At 45.3% G+C, this 12995-nt stretch overlaps 1 protein-coding gene across 4 annotated transcripts; it reads right to left on the bottom strand.

Annotated features, from left to right (window-relative positions):
- Positions 1-1419: 1419 nt before the first annotated feature.
- Positions 1420-12325, bottom strand: LOC119878363 (doublesex- and mab-3-related transcription factor C2-like). 4 transcript variants are annotated; one of them, XM_038588981.1, is made up of 6 exons: positions 12265-12325; positions 10378-10596; positions 10116-10273; positions 9302-9438; positions 7994-8138; positions 1420-7017 (listed from the first exon to the last, which is right to left on the bottom strand). In XM_038588981.1, the coding sequence occupies exons 2-6, from the start codon at positions 10590-10592 to the stop codon at positions 6905-6907; spliced, it is 768 nt and encodes a 255-aa protein (XP_038444909.1). In that variant the 5' UTR covers positions 10593-10596; positions 12265-12325; the 3' UTR covers positions 1420-6904. The 4 variants fall into 4 exon arrangements, with proteins under 4 accessions (XP_038444909.1, XP_038444907.1, XP_038444908.1 ...); XM_038588979.1 differs by lacking the exon at positions 12265-12325 and adding an exon at positions 11880-12248; XM_038588980.1 differs by lacking the exon at positions 12265-12325 and having other exon boundaries at positions 10378-10735.
- Between the last annotated feature and the right edge of the window lie 670 nt (positions 12326-12995).

Genomic DNA, 12995 nt, shown 5'->3' with positions numbered 1-12995 from the left:
TGTCGTTGGAGGCTTTAAGTATTTTTTTTAATTTATTTTTTATTGGTGTTCAATTTACTAACATACAGAATAACCCCCAGTGCCCGTCACCCATTCACTCTCACCCCCCGCCCTCCTCCCCTTCCACCACCCCTAGTTCGTTTCCCAGAGTTAGCAGTCTTTACGTTCTGTCTCCCTTTCTGATATTTCCCACACATTTCTTCTCCCTTCCCTTATATTCCCTTTCACTATTATTTATATTCCCCAAATGAATGAGAACATATAATGTTTGTCCTTCTCCGACTGACTTACTTCACTCAGCATAATACGGAGGCTTTAAGTATTAATTGAAAGGATGCTGTAAGATGCCATGAAATTAGGGAGGGAAATAAATCAAGACGAAATGTTCTAAGATCTTGTATTGTCCAAGAGGGTGATAAAAGTATGAAGGTCAGACTTTCATAAGTTGAGGAGGCATGTTGTAATTTTTAGGGGGACCACTTTTTAGAGAGAGTGTTCACGATAACAGACAAATAGGCAAGAAAAGTGAAATGTCAAATCAAAACAATAATCAATCCAAAAGAAAGCAAGGATAGGACAGTGACGGGTGGAAACAGGAAGAGCTGGAATAAATGGAAAATAGAAAAATGAGACAGTTAATACACAAAATGTAAAAGGCAGTCAAAAAAGAAAACACAATCAGACTGGACAATAAAAAGGAAATCAAATTATGTGTACCTCACAGGAGACACACTTTACAACCTAAGCATATGCAGAAAGTTTGCAATTAAAAGGATGCAAAACAATAGACATACCACATGGGTTTAGCTCTACTGATATTGAGCAAAAAGGACTTTAAGGCAAAATGCATTATTATAGAAAAAAAAGGAGACAGTTTGAAATGACATAATTTACCAGGAAGTTAGATCATTGAAGCTGGTATACAATGAAAAGCATAGTCAAAACTATACAATGTACAAATTGACAGAACTTCAAAGAGAAGTCCACAAATCTGCAATCATTGTGGTCGGTTTATCGACACCTCTCTCAGTAACTGATGTAAGAGACAAAAAAAAAAAAAAAAAAAAAAAAAAAAAAAAAAAAAAAAAAAAAACCAAAAAAAAACAAAATCAGTGAGAGTATAGAGGACTTAAACAACATGATTAGCAAATGTGAAATGATGGGCCTTTGTAAAACACCACCCCCACAAAATGCAGGATGCACATCCAGTTCAAACACACACACACACACCCCACCTCCCCCACACACTTAACGTATAGAAAAACTGATCAGATATTGGGCCATAATCAGACTCCACAAATGTCACAGGAATTGAATCATACAGAGGATAGCCTCTGACCACAATAGGATTATGGTTAAAAGTAATAATGAAAAATGCCTATTCAGGTCCTTCGTCCATTTTTTATTTGGATCATTTGCTTTTCTACTATTGAGTTGTAGTAGTTCCTTCTGTTTTTTTTTTTTTTGATGTTAACTCCTTATCAGATATGTGATTGTGCAAATATTTTCTCACATTCTGTAGGTTGCCTTTTCATTCTGTTGATCATTCATTTTGTTGTGCAGAAGCTCTTTATCATTTTTTATTGTAGAAACTCACTCATTTGTTATATTCATTGTAGAGAATTCTATTAATAGAACATTCAAAAATTGTCGTTATGTATATATAGGATAACTACTCTGACTTATACTATTGTGGACATTCGGGAGATGTAAAAACGAATGAGGTACAGATTTTGTCCCCATGGAGTTTTTAGTGTGTCTACGGAATATGAAACAATTAGAAGGCAATGATTTTCTGTATATTAAAATACCAAATGATTTATATCCATGCATCCTAACTGTCCGTTATTCCTTTGCTTTTGTCTTTTCAATTCGTTTATTTCCTAAGTTTTAAGTACATCTTAGTAACATATATCCACAAACTACACAAATCAAAATGTGTACCTGAATCCACAAAGTGATACACCCATGTATCCACAAACACATTTAGAAGTAGAACTTCGTAGAGCCCCCTGCCTGAGGAGCCATTATTCCAACTTCCACTACCATATACTGACTTTGACAGTCTTAACGATTATGAATTATAGAGTACATATTGTTTCTGTCTTGGCTTTTTCACTCTAACTACGTTTGGGAGCAGAAGCTTTTTATTTTGATGTAGTCCCACTTGTTCATTGTTGCTTTTGTTGCTTGGGTTTTGGGCGTCACATCCATAAAATCATAGCCAAGGCTAATATCAAGGAGACTTTTCCCTGTGTTCTCTTCCAGGAGTTTTATGGCTTCAGGTCTTATATTTAAGTTTTTATTCCATTTTGAGTTAATTTTTGTAGATGGGGCAAAATAGGGGTCCAATTTCATTCTTTTCCATGTGAAATTCCACTTTTCCCAGCACCATTTGTTGGGGAGACTGCCTTTTCTTCTTGAGTGTTCTTGACTCTTGTCAAGAGATATATTTGACAAGATATTCTTAGCTGATATATTAGCTGACTATAGATGCATGGATTTATATCCAGGCTCCCATATCTGTCCCCTTGGTCTAGGTGTCTGTGTTTAGGCCAGTGCCATATTGTTTTGATTACTATAGTTTTGTAATCTATTTTGAAATAAGGAACTGTGGTATCTCCTGCTTTGTTCTCCTCATTGAAGATTGCTTTGGCTGTTGGTTGCTATGCCACAACCTTTATGAAAGGGAGCGTGACAATAATGAGCAAGATTACATGTATTTTCACCCTTTATTCAGCAATAGTGCATCTAGGGATCAATTTCAAAGATATATTGATAAATATTGCTAAAGATTATGTCACAATTTTATTCATTGTGGCTGTATTCATAATAGCCAGAATAGAAACAACCAAAGTGTGCATCAATAGAAGACTAGCTGACTAAATTATGGTACCTTCACACAGTGGCATACTCTATAACTGTTGCAAGGAGTGGGAGATGTCTCTACATTGCACTATGGAGTGGTCTCATGGATACTGGGTGTTGTTGTTTTTTTTTCAGATTTACTGAGGTATAATTTGTACAAAAAAAAAAAAAAAAAAACAACCCTGCACATAGTAATGTATACGATTTCACGAGTTTGGGTATATGCACACATCCAGGTAACCATCTCCATGATCAAGGTAATAAACATACCCATCACCTCTAGGAGTCCTTCTGTGTCCCTTCATTATTTTGTTTTGTTTCTGCTTTCTTGTGATAAGAAAACTTAACATGAGATTTACCCTCTTAACATATTCTTAAATGGACAATACCTCTTAAGAAAAACATCGAATACAGTCAAACTTATGGAAATAGACAATAGAATGGTGGTTGCCAGGAGAGGAGGGAAGGGGAATATGGAGAGTTGTTTAATGGATATAAAATTGCGGTTATTCAAAATGAGTATGTTCTAGAGATCTGCTGTATAACATGGTGCCTATACATAACAATGAAGGCTATGTTTTTAAGTGAAAAAAGGCAAAGTGGAGGGGAGAGGGTTGGGAGGACAGAGTAACTGGGTGATGAACATTAAGGAGGGCACATGATGTAATGAGCACTGGGTATTAGATAAGACTGAGGAATCACCGACCTCTACCTCTGAAACCAATATTACATTATATGTTAATTAATTGAATTTAAATAAAATTTTAAAAAGGGCAAAGTGAAAGAGTTTATATAGAGGATGCAGCACTTATCTAAGGAGGAGAGAGTATATTGAATGTCTCTCTCTCTGATGAGAGATACAAATCTGATGGCTGGGAAGTACCAGTTGCTCCATTCCTTCAGACTTCAAAGAATCTGTTGAATATGCTGCTGCATGGGTTTTGCTTATCCTGGTGTCCCCACTTCCCACTTCTACCCAATGTTGGCTGTCTCTGAAAACACATGTTCACCCACAAATACTTCTGACAATTCATTGTGCTCAATATTTGTTCCAGATCATTCCATTTTTTCATTAATAATTAATACTTTCCCTACATGTTAAGCTCTTCTTGGCCAGAAACCAGTGGTGTCAGGCCTTGATGGCCCTGCAGGGTTCACGTGACCTACTATTGAAGAGGTGCCTTTCTGGGCAAGGACTGAAAGTGGCAGAATACTGGACGGGACTCATACTGGAACATAAGAGCCAACTTAATTTTTCAGGAGTTCTGCAAGCCAGCTGTTGAACACAGCTGTTTTAAAGACTAAATTATATAAAGTATCAATTACAAGACATGCATTATACTGGAAACAAACAAAAAAAAAAAACAAAAAGCAAAAACTCATCAATTTTTTATTATTTTTCCTACACTTTCCTGTTACCTATGTTCTTCAGGTTATGCCCATTTGTTGTACCTGCCCATGTATTGTACCTGAAAATGCATCCCTTCCCAACTCTGCACTAATTGACCTGGTGTCAGTAGCTTGAAATTGGCAAATGCTACAACAAAGGGCATTTCCCCTCAAGCCACCCCCTCCCCCAGAGAGCCTGTTGTTAAACACTTACAGGCATACCCCTGGTTGAAATTGATCCACTCTGCAGATACTCTCATGTGGTGGATATCCTCAGATCCAAACAATGCCGTTGTAGAACACATGAGAGTCGAGGCCTAACTCACACTATTTATTCTACAAAGTGATGTTTTGAATCTGTGAACTGGAGGAGTACATGACAAAATAGATGGATATTTCCTCATTTATGACAAAGTCCTAAGATGCCCATAATTTGCCACCGTGAAGAGGCTTTTTAAAAAGGCATAAAAAGCAGTGTACCCACACAAGTGCGCTTGTGTGCATGCATTTATGGGGTGTGGGGAAGTGGAGTGGCAGGGGGGGCTGAAGCATCAGTATCAGGCCTAAAAGGTTCTGCATAGAAGGACAGGCGGGACTCAGAAAAATGAAAGGGTACAGGACAAAGGGGCTCACTCCTTCTCCCAGTCTCCATCACTTTATTTCTCTTTTCCTCCCTCTTCTCATGCCACATCCTTTAACCCCAAATAGAATTTCCCTTTTACCAATTCAGCTGTGAGACTGTGGCGCACCTAGGATGCAGTTGCACAACAGGGCTTTAGTCCTTTTCCACGTGACACAGCTTCCTTCCTCTGTGATTATGTGGGCTTGTTTATCTAATATCTGGGAGAAGAGGGGTTTCGGGTCACTGCTTTAAGGGGCAAATCAGGGAAGGGAGGAAAGCTTGAGATGGATGTCAGTCTTCCCCTATGTGCCAAGTGGCTTTGCATGTTTAGCTGGGATTAGATAAGGCTGATTAGAAGCCTGACTTCTCAAGGCCTGAAAGCATAAGTTGTCATCACCATCAGTCATCTTGGGTAAATATGAGGGAGGCAAGGAAGGAGGGAGAAAACACAATGGGAAATAGCGACGGGGCATATCCAATTGAGCTTTCTGCCTTTGGGGCAGGGTCGCCAGCTCTTCCTTTGTTTGGAACATCAGCAGAGGACTGAGAAACAAGTGGAGGTAAGATCGGATCCACTACTACATGTTGTTACCTTGAGTACAAAACAAAGAGACTATTTTTGAGACTCTTCTGACTGGATGTCTGCCTCTTCAAACTTTGAACCTTTCATTCAATGGTTTAGATATATAGAGATAGATAGATAGATAGATAGATAGATAGATAGATAGATAACTTTTTAGAAGGTAAATTATTAGCTAATTCAGGGCCTGGTAAAGAGAAGGGAGTCCTCTCCCACCCATCTTTGGCTAAAAATTTCCCCCAAAACACTTGTGCAAGTGGGGGGTAATAATGCCTAGCTCAGAGACCTGCTGTGAGGCTATATGTCTTCAGCATACAGGGGGCACAAAATCAAGAAATGATATTGATTCTTCCTCATATTTCATGGGTCCTTCAAAAATAGGCTCTGGGTCTAATTCACCTCCCCTCTTTGATTCTTCTGGCCCTGGTTGGCTTCAGTGTCCCCCACTGTAAAATACACATTGGACTAGAATCAGCCTGGCATTCGCTTGGTCATAGTTGGCCTGAATGGATGTTTTCCTTGGCTCATGTAGAGGTCTTAAAGAGGAAACCAGAGCCAACATTTTAAAATTGAGATATTTTACGTAGATATCTGGAATTCCATTTTCTCTTGAAAAATCAGGAGATGTGGCAATGCAGAGTCTACATTCCTGCATGGCAACAATCGGCTAGAGCCAGGTGCCACCTGGCCCCTTAGGTAGAAAATGCACTGTCAGTTGACCAGAGCCTATCTGGGCTGTTCCACTCATTTATAAGACCTGCTTGACCCTGCAGACAACTCAATTTGGGGCCCTATGGACAGCTGGAAACAGTCTGTGCCAGGCAGAGGGTAGGCACTTACTTGCTCAATGAGTAAAAACCCTTAACGCCTTTTTCTTTTCCCCACTACCATTTTCTTCTCTAGTCGTGTTACGAAATCCCAGTTATTGAGTAGGGGGATTCTCACTTTGGAAAGCAAATTGAACAAGTCCACCAGAGTCAGGATGGTCTACGTTATACTGTGGTAACAAACAACACCTATATCTCACTGCCTTACAACAACAAGGGTTTACTATTTGTTCACACACATAAACCTAGATACAAAATGAAAACGTCCTTGTATTTTGACAAGCATGGATACGTACATGAGTGCACAGCTATGTTTGCGGTCACAAGTCAAATGAAAACTCTGGCATATGAATGTATGACCTTTCAGAGAACCCTATTGAGAGAATGATCAGCTTCAGTCGCACAAAAAGGCCCCAGAATCCAAGGCAGTAAGGGATGGCGGTACAAGAATATCCACCCTCAGCCAAAAATTGCCCCCTATAATAAAAAGGGCCTGAAAAAGCCTGTAAAAGAACCTGCAGGTTAAAAAAAAAAAAACATGTTAAGCATACTGGACATTAAACACTTTGCAAATGCATAAATAAGCAGTACTCTAGTGAGGCCTTCTCTTCTGGGCTTCTAGCTCAAGAGGGAGATGCACCCCAGATGTCCAATAGGCAGAGAAATAGTGGTGGCTGGCCTGGGTCTCAGAGAGGGGCTAGGAGGCTGGAGTCCTGTATCTCCAGCAGGAGCTGCAGATAGAAAGGAAGGCATCAGAGCCAGGTCAGATCCATTTCCTCTCCTGGCTCCCCCCTCTTTTTTGTTCCACCCAATCTAGGCTTTGTCACCTGGACTTACAGACTACAGCACAGAACTCTTCCTCGCTGATTTGCTCATCTCAGGTCTTGCCTCCTCCAGTCCCTCCATCAGAGCCACCACATTTCTTTCTGTTGAGCCCAATATCTTTGAATATACTCCTCCCTAGCTCACACATTCCCTGCCTCCTCACCACGCACAGTTTCTGGTCTAGCCCCTAAGCCTGGCATTCCAGACCTCTGTGATTGGCAGCCTCTCCGGCTTCGCCCCCTTCTGTTCCAGCAGTTCCTCCTTCACTCAGGTTGCTGCTTCACTCGTGCACCATACCCCATCCAACATTTTCGTCTAGGAATGACCATCCTTCCCTCTCAGCCTTCTCAGGCATCTACCTCTCCTCAGACTTCCTCTGTTCCTTCCTCTCCAGGCTCATCAATGAAATTTAGCCACAAAACACAAGGGAAGTGTAAAGGCATCCAGGCTCCACATGGAGACTGGAATCAGAGAGCAGATCACCCTCCAGCCTAGGCTCTCATCACCTATGCATATCCTGCCCACCACAGCAGAACTGTAGGGGTGTGGATAGAAAGCTCTGGGCTGGGAGTGAGGGGACCTGGGTGTTCCACTTGATAGGCTGCATGCCCCAGGGCAAGTCCCTGCCACTCACGGGGTCTCGGTTTCCTTGTTTCTTGATGCTAGGGTGCTAGGGGCATTTGCTGTTGAGCACGGAGCTCGATTGAGTGAGCAACCATCAACTGCCATCTCCAGCATCAGACTGAGGAGCTTGGGTGCCTGGGCCCAAGGAGGTTCAACCCACCAACTCTGACCTCCCAGTTAGGCCCTGCTTACCACAATGCCCTCCCATTTCCCAACCATCCCCACCACTCCACGTTCTCCTTTCAAGGACCGGGCTACCTGCTGCCACGCAGGGCTGTAGCAGGAAGATGGAGCCAGAAGACTCCTGGGTAGAGTCTCTCAGAATCAGCAGAGCCTCGGCTGCTTCCAGCTTCCGCTGCCACTCTGAGGCAGAAACCAAGTCCTGGTCAGAGGCTTCAGGAGCCTGCCAGGGAAAGGGTGTGAGAGGATGGGAAGCGAAAACCCACGCCTCCCCACCTCATGTGGCAAGTGCCCCTTCAGTCCCGGGTTCTGCTCAAGGCCCCACCCCCACCCCAAGGCCATCTGCTCTTCCCATTCACTAAGCTTGGCCCCTGCCAGGGTTGTGGACCCCGCTATTTTCCCAGAATCTGTGGCTGCAGTAGGACAGGGCCAAGGATGGCACAGGGCTGGAGGACCAGGGTTGAGCATCTAGAAACAAGAAGAGAGGCCAGAGGATTAAACCCTCTGGCAGGCAGACATATACTACCAGTAGAGAGAGACAGGGCCAGGACTTTGCAATATCTGGATGTGGGAGTCTGAATGCCTGCTGGCTATTAGTCGTTGTGGCTCGCACAAGTCCTTTCCCCTGTTTGGTCTGTTTTCCTTCCCTTTCTATGTCCTTCTTCTGTATCTCTCCTGGAACACTAATTCCTGCCAGCATTTCCAAAACTCCCAGGGCCACAGTGACGATTATGGGAAATCACAGGTGTCTGTGTTTTAATGTGCAAGGCACCTGGAGGGATGTGATCGCTGTCCCTTGTGCAGGGACTGGTTCTCACCTCCATATTCCCCAATCCCCATGGAACTTGAAGGACCAGCTTGGCTCATCTAATGGGCAGGAAGCTTTCTCTAATGACCTCTGGACTCCCCACCCCGGGCCTTGTGACCCTCACCATCGTGGCCCTCCTTTCAGCAGGACCTTCTATCCCATCAATGTGTTTCATGTGGAATAATAGCCTCCATTAGTTGAAGTCCTGCTATGGTGGCACGCCTTGGCTTAGTCCTCTTGTCAGTGCTATAGGTGTAGGATATTGTCCCTATCAGTACACCGCTAGGGAAACGGAGGCTGGGAAGTGTAATGTCACTTGTCATAAGCCTCACGAATAGGCAATGGCAAGGCTGGGAGAGCCCTGCCCGTGCCCGCTAGTCCGATATGCTGCCATCTCCACACGCCCCTCCTCCTCCCCCTGCCACTTCTTGTCCTGCTCCTCTCCTCCCCCTCCTTCTCCTCCTCATTGGCTGCCTCCTCCACTCCTTCCTTCTCTCTCCCACAACATCAAGCACAAAGGCTGGGCACACAATAACATAATATACAACTAGCTCCATGTCCCTTCTCACTTTACTCACAGGCTGCGCAGGGCAGGGATCCTGTGGGTCTTCCTCGAAACAGAAATTGTTAGTTGCATCCTCAAGGCTGCTGGAGTCCAAGATGGAGACAAAGGTTTTGGGGCCTGACCAGTCAGCAGAGCTCCTTGGGTGCTTGCCTGCAGGAGCAGAGAGCACAGGGTGGAGTCAGGCACCAGGCCGGCCACGGAGAGGACATATGTATGGGTATGTTCTGGGATGAGGATAGGAGCCCAGAATGTCAGGGCTGAGAAGACCTGGAAGACCAGCCAGTTCCCACTCTTTATTTTCCACCTGAGGAACCGAGGCCCAGAGAGCAGAAATGGTATTTTCCCAAGGTCACACGGCAAGCTGCAGTAGGGTTAGGGAGGGAACCCCTGTCTTCAGGACACAGAGAAGAGTCTGGGCAGTGGGTGAGATGGGAACCTCCCCCACAGGCCCCAGACTCTCCTTACCTCCCCGGGGGCTGCACAGCGGTGGGCCTCAAGCTGGGACATGAGGTTCTCCTTCCCAGCTGTGGGAAGCTGGGGACACTTTAGGTGAGCCTTTCCCCCTGACCCCACCCCACTCTTCCTCACCCCCAGTCTGAGGTCTCATCTCATTTAGATGGACCATTTAGACCACCCCACCCCCCATTCTCTCCTTCGCACCCACACTTGGTAACTAATATTGATGAAGTTTTATAGGTGGGACAGCTAAAGGACCGAGGAGTAACTTGCCAAGGCGACATCAAAATTGGGTAGTAGGACTGGTGACAGAACTGCTCAATGATCCCTAACCCCAAACTCAGATGTTCTCCCTGGCCAGAGACACTCACTGATGACTCCTGCTTGAATGGTCAACTTTGTGACATGGCCGTGAGCTTTGGGAAGGGAGGCCCCACTCCTTGTCAGTCCTTGAGCCAGATGCCTCTTTAGGTGTGCCCCCTGCTCCTTGTTCAAGGCACTCTCAGCAGGCAAGACACTGCGGTGCTCCCTAAAGTGGGGAATTGCAGGCCTACAGTCAGTCACATTTAGAGGAGGCCCACGCACCCACCCCCCCCCCACACACACACACCCTTTGTCAGACACCATACTCACGAGAAAAAGGCACACTTGTGACAATCGCAGGCCTGGAAGGGGCAGAAGTGCTCCTGGTCCTTGATTTGCTCAGTGAAGCCGTGGTTGTAGCAGTGGACACAGCGACTTACAGCTCTTTTGGGGCCAAGTTCAATCCCCCATGGGGCTCCGGTCTCAAGACCAGTGGGGGAGTCTGAGGGGCAGCAGGGCACAGCAGGCATCTCATTGGGATCCATGGTTCTAGGGCCAGGAGCGGAGGTCAGGATGGCTACATGATCCCCTTACCCTCAACGTACTTCCTCTGCCCTTTGAAAACCCCACCTGAGGTGCCTGGCTTTCTCCTTCACCCAGCTCACCGCTGAAATCAGATCCCATCCACCCTTCTTGCTCACAGAGCCTCCTTCCCAGGAAGCCCCACTTTCCCCCACTCACACACAGTCTCATTCCAAGAAACTCTTGGCATGGTTCCTGTAAACTTTCAATCCAATCATTATTCTCGTTGCTTTCCTTCACTCTACATAGACACCCCTGTTCAGGCATACTCATGCACTCTTGTGCCCCTTCAACAATTACTGCCCTCCCCTTCCCGTGTATCATCCTGTACTCAGCCATACTGCACTATTTTCCTGGTCTCCACCTCCGCAATTGTCTTCCTGACTCCTGCATTCATTCACTCCCTACTCATGATTCTAGCCCTAGCCCCCCTAGCCCCCCCTCCCCCCTGAATTCTATTATTAGTCTCATGTATGTCCTACATTCAACTTTCCTCTCACACCTCATTCGGACTCTCTTCTTGCACCCTACCGTAATCTTAATTATTTTCTCACACACACCCCCTTTAAGCTGACACCCCCTTTGCGCACCGCGAAATTATATTATGATGCTGGACCCAAGCCCTCTTTCAATAATTATTTTTATTCATCCCTTCCAGTATTTAGTGACCAGATCCTCGTTGAGCCCCCTATCCAATGCCAGACCCTGATCTAGTCAACAGCCAACTCCTCACTGCACTAATTGCTTTCTTCCGCCAACACACCCTCTTTGCTTTCATGCAAACCCACGTATTCCCTGAACAACCTCTCAGCAATCTTCACACTCCTCTTTCCTCTTCACACTCAATGGTTCCACCTCCTGGTTCCCTCACACATGGGGTGCACCACCGCATCTCAGGCAGCCCAATCATTCGCTGCCACTACCACATCAGAATCAAAGGCAGGGACATGAGCTCCACCTCAGGTTCCAGAGGCCAGGGGGTCAGGGGGCTGAGGCAAGGGTTTCCTCCCACAGGCATTTGGTGGTTGTTGGTTGGTGAGGGGGGCGGCGGGGAGTGGGGCAGAGTGCGAGGTATATCAGGAGCTGGCGGAGGTACCCCCTGAGGTGGAGGAGAAGAGACACAGTTGGTCATCCCAAGCAGGAGGGAGGGAGGAATAGAGGAAAGGACGGAGGGGTGAAAGACGGTGTGTGGAGAACGAGGGTCGAAGGGTCGAGGGTCCGATTCCTAATGCCAGCTGAGGTAATGTTACCTCAGCTTCCCATAGATCAGAATCCAACAGCAGGGACAAGAGGTGGGAAGGAGGACCCAGCTGTCTCTCGCTCTCACTCTCTCTCTCTCTCTCTCTTTCCCGCCCTTCCCACAAAGGCCAATGAGCTTCCAGCGCTGCCTTCCACCTCCCAAGCTGAGGCCAGCGACCAATGAGCTTTGAGTTCCATCGAAGCTCATCCAACAAAGTCCCGCCCCCTCTCCTCTTGCCTTGGTGTGGCGGCTTTACCAAACCAGACTCTAACTCGTGAAGTGAAGTGAAACTTTGTGCTTCCCAGACACAGGCTGGCAGGCTTTTCTCTCTTTGGATGTGAAATATTACATGTGCGTGCATATTTAACTCATGTCCTTGGTATTCTGTAACTTACCTTTACAAAATTCACCGTGTGTTTTTAAGATTCATCCATACTCCCCTGTCAGGGATTGTCAATGGGCGGGGGGTCCCGGGTGGTGGGGGGATTCTGTACCCCCAGGGTACATTTGGCGGTGCCTGAGTCATTTTGTTCCATCTTTGCGTGTCTCCGTGTCTGAGCTCCCTCTTCTGTTCCACAGATAAATTTGTCTATAACTGTGCCAGTACTACACCATCTTAGTTTTTACCTCTTGATATGACATCCTGATCTATGGTTGGGCAAGTCCCCACATCTTATTCGTAATCTTCAAGCATATCTTCCTTATTCTTCCCTTCCAGTATAAACGTCAGAATCAGCATGCCACGTTCCTTGAAAGCTCATTTGTAACGGTTTGGGGTTGCATTTTCTTTAAATCTGTGGATGAGCTAGGGGACAATTGACTATCTTCAGGACACCCAGCCCTCCTAGTCACCAACATGGCATGTCTCTCCAGTTAGGTAGGTTTTCCTTAACGTTTTAACCTTTCAGTTTAGTGTTTAGTTTTATCTTTTGTACATTCAGATCTTGTACATCCTTTCTTGCATTTATCCCAAGATATTCTAGAGTGTTGTTGCTCTTGTACTTGATACCTGTTTAAAATGGCATTTTCTGATTGTATCTAACTTATAGGAATCCATTTGACTGTTTAAAAACTATATCGACCTTAAAGTCAGCCACCCTGCTAAATACTCTGCGATATATATAAT

The sequence above is a fragment of the Canis lupus genome, unplaced genomic scaffold (assembly GCF_011100685.1).
Source record: "Canis lupus familiaris isolate Mischka breed German Shepherd unplaced genomic scaffold, alternate assembly UU_Cfam_GSD_1.0 chrUn_S1544H1732, whole genome shotgun sequence".
Taxonomy (NCBI): Eukaryota; Metazoa; Chordata; class Mammalia; order Carnivora; family Canidae; genus Canis; species Canis lupus.
This window is presented reverse-complemented; position numbering and strand designations above follow the sequence as displayed.

Bases quoted from the DNA above. Each gene is read 5' to 3' on its own strand.
- LOC119878363 (XM_038588979.1), bottom strand. From the start codon at position 12,076: ATGAGCTTCGATGGAACTCAAAGCTCATTGGTCGCTGGCCTCAGCTTG. The intron at 10,597-11,879 runs GTAACATTACCT...TCCTGGCCCTAG, and splicing joins CTGATCTATGGGAAGCTGAG to AACCATGGATCCCAATGAGA. The intron at 9,439-10,115 runs GTGAGTGTCTCT...CTGCTCCTGCAG, and splicing joins CATTCAAGCAGGAGTCATCA to GCAAGCACCCAAGGAGCTCT.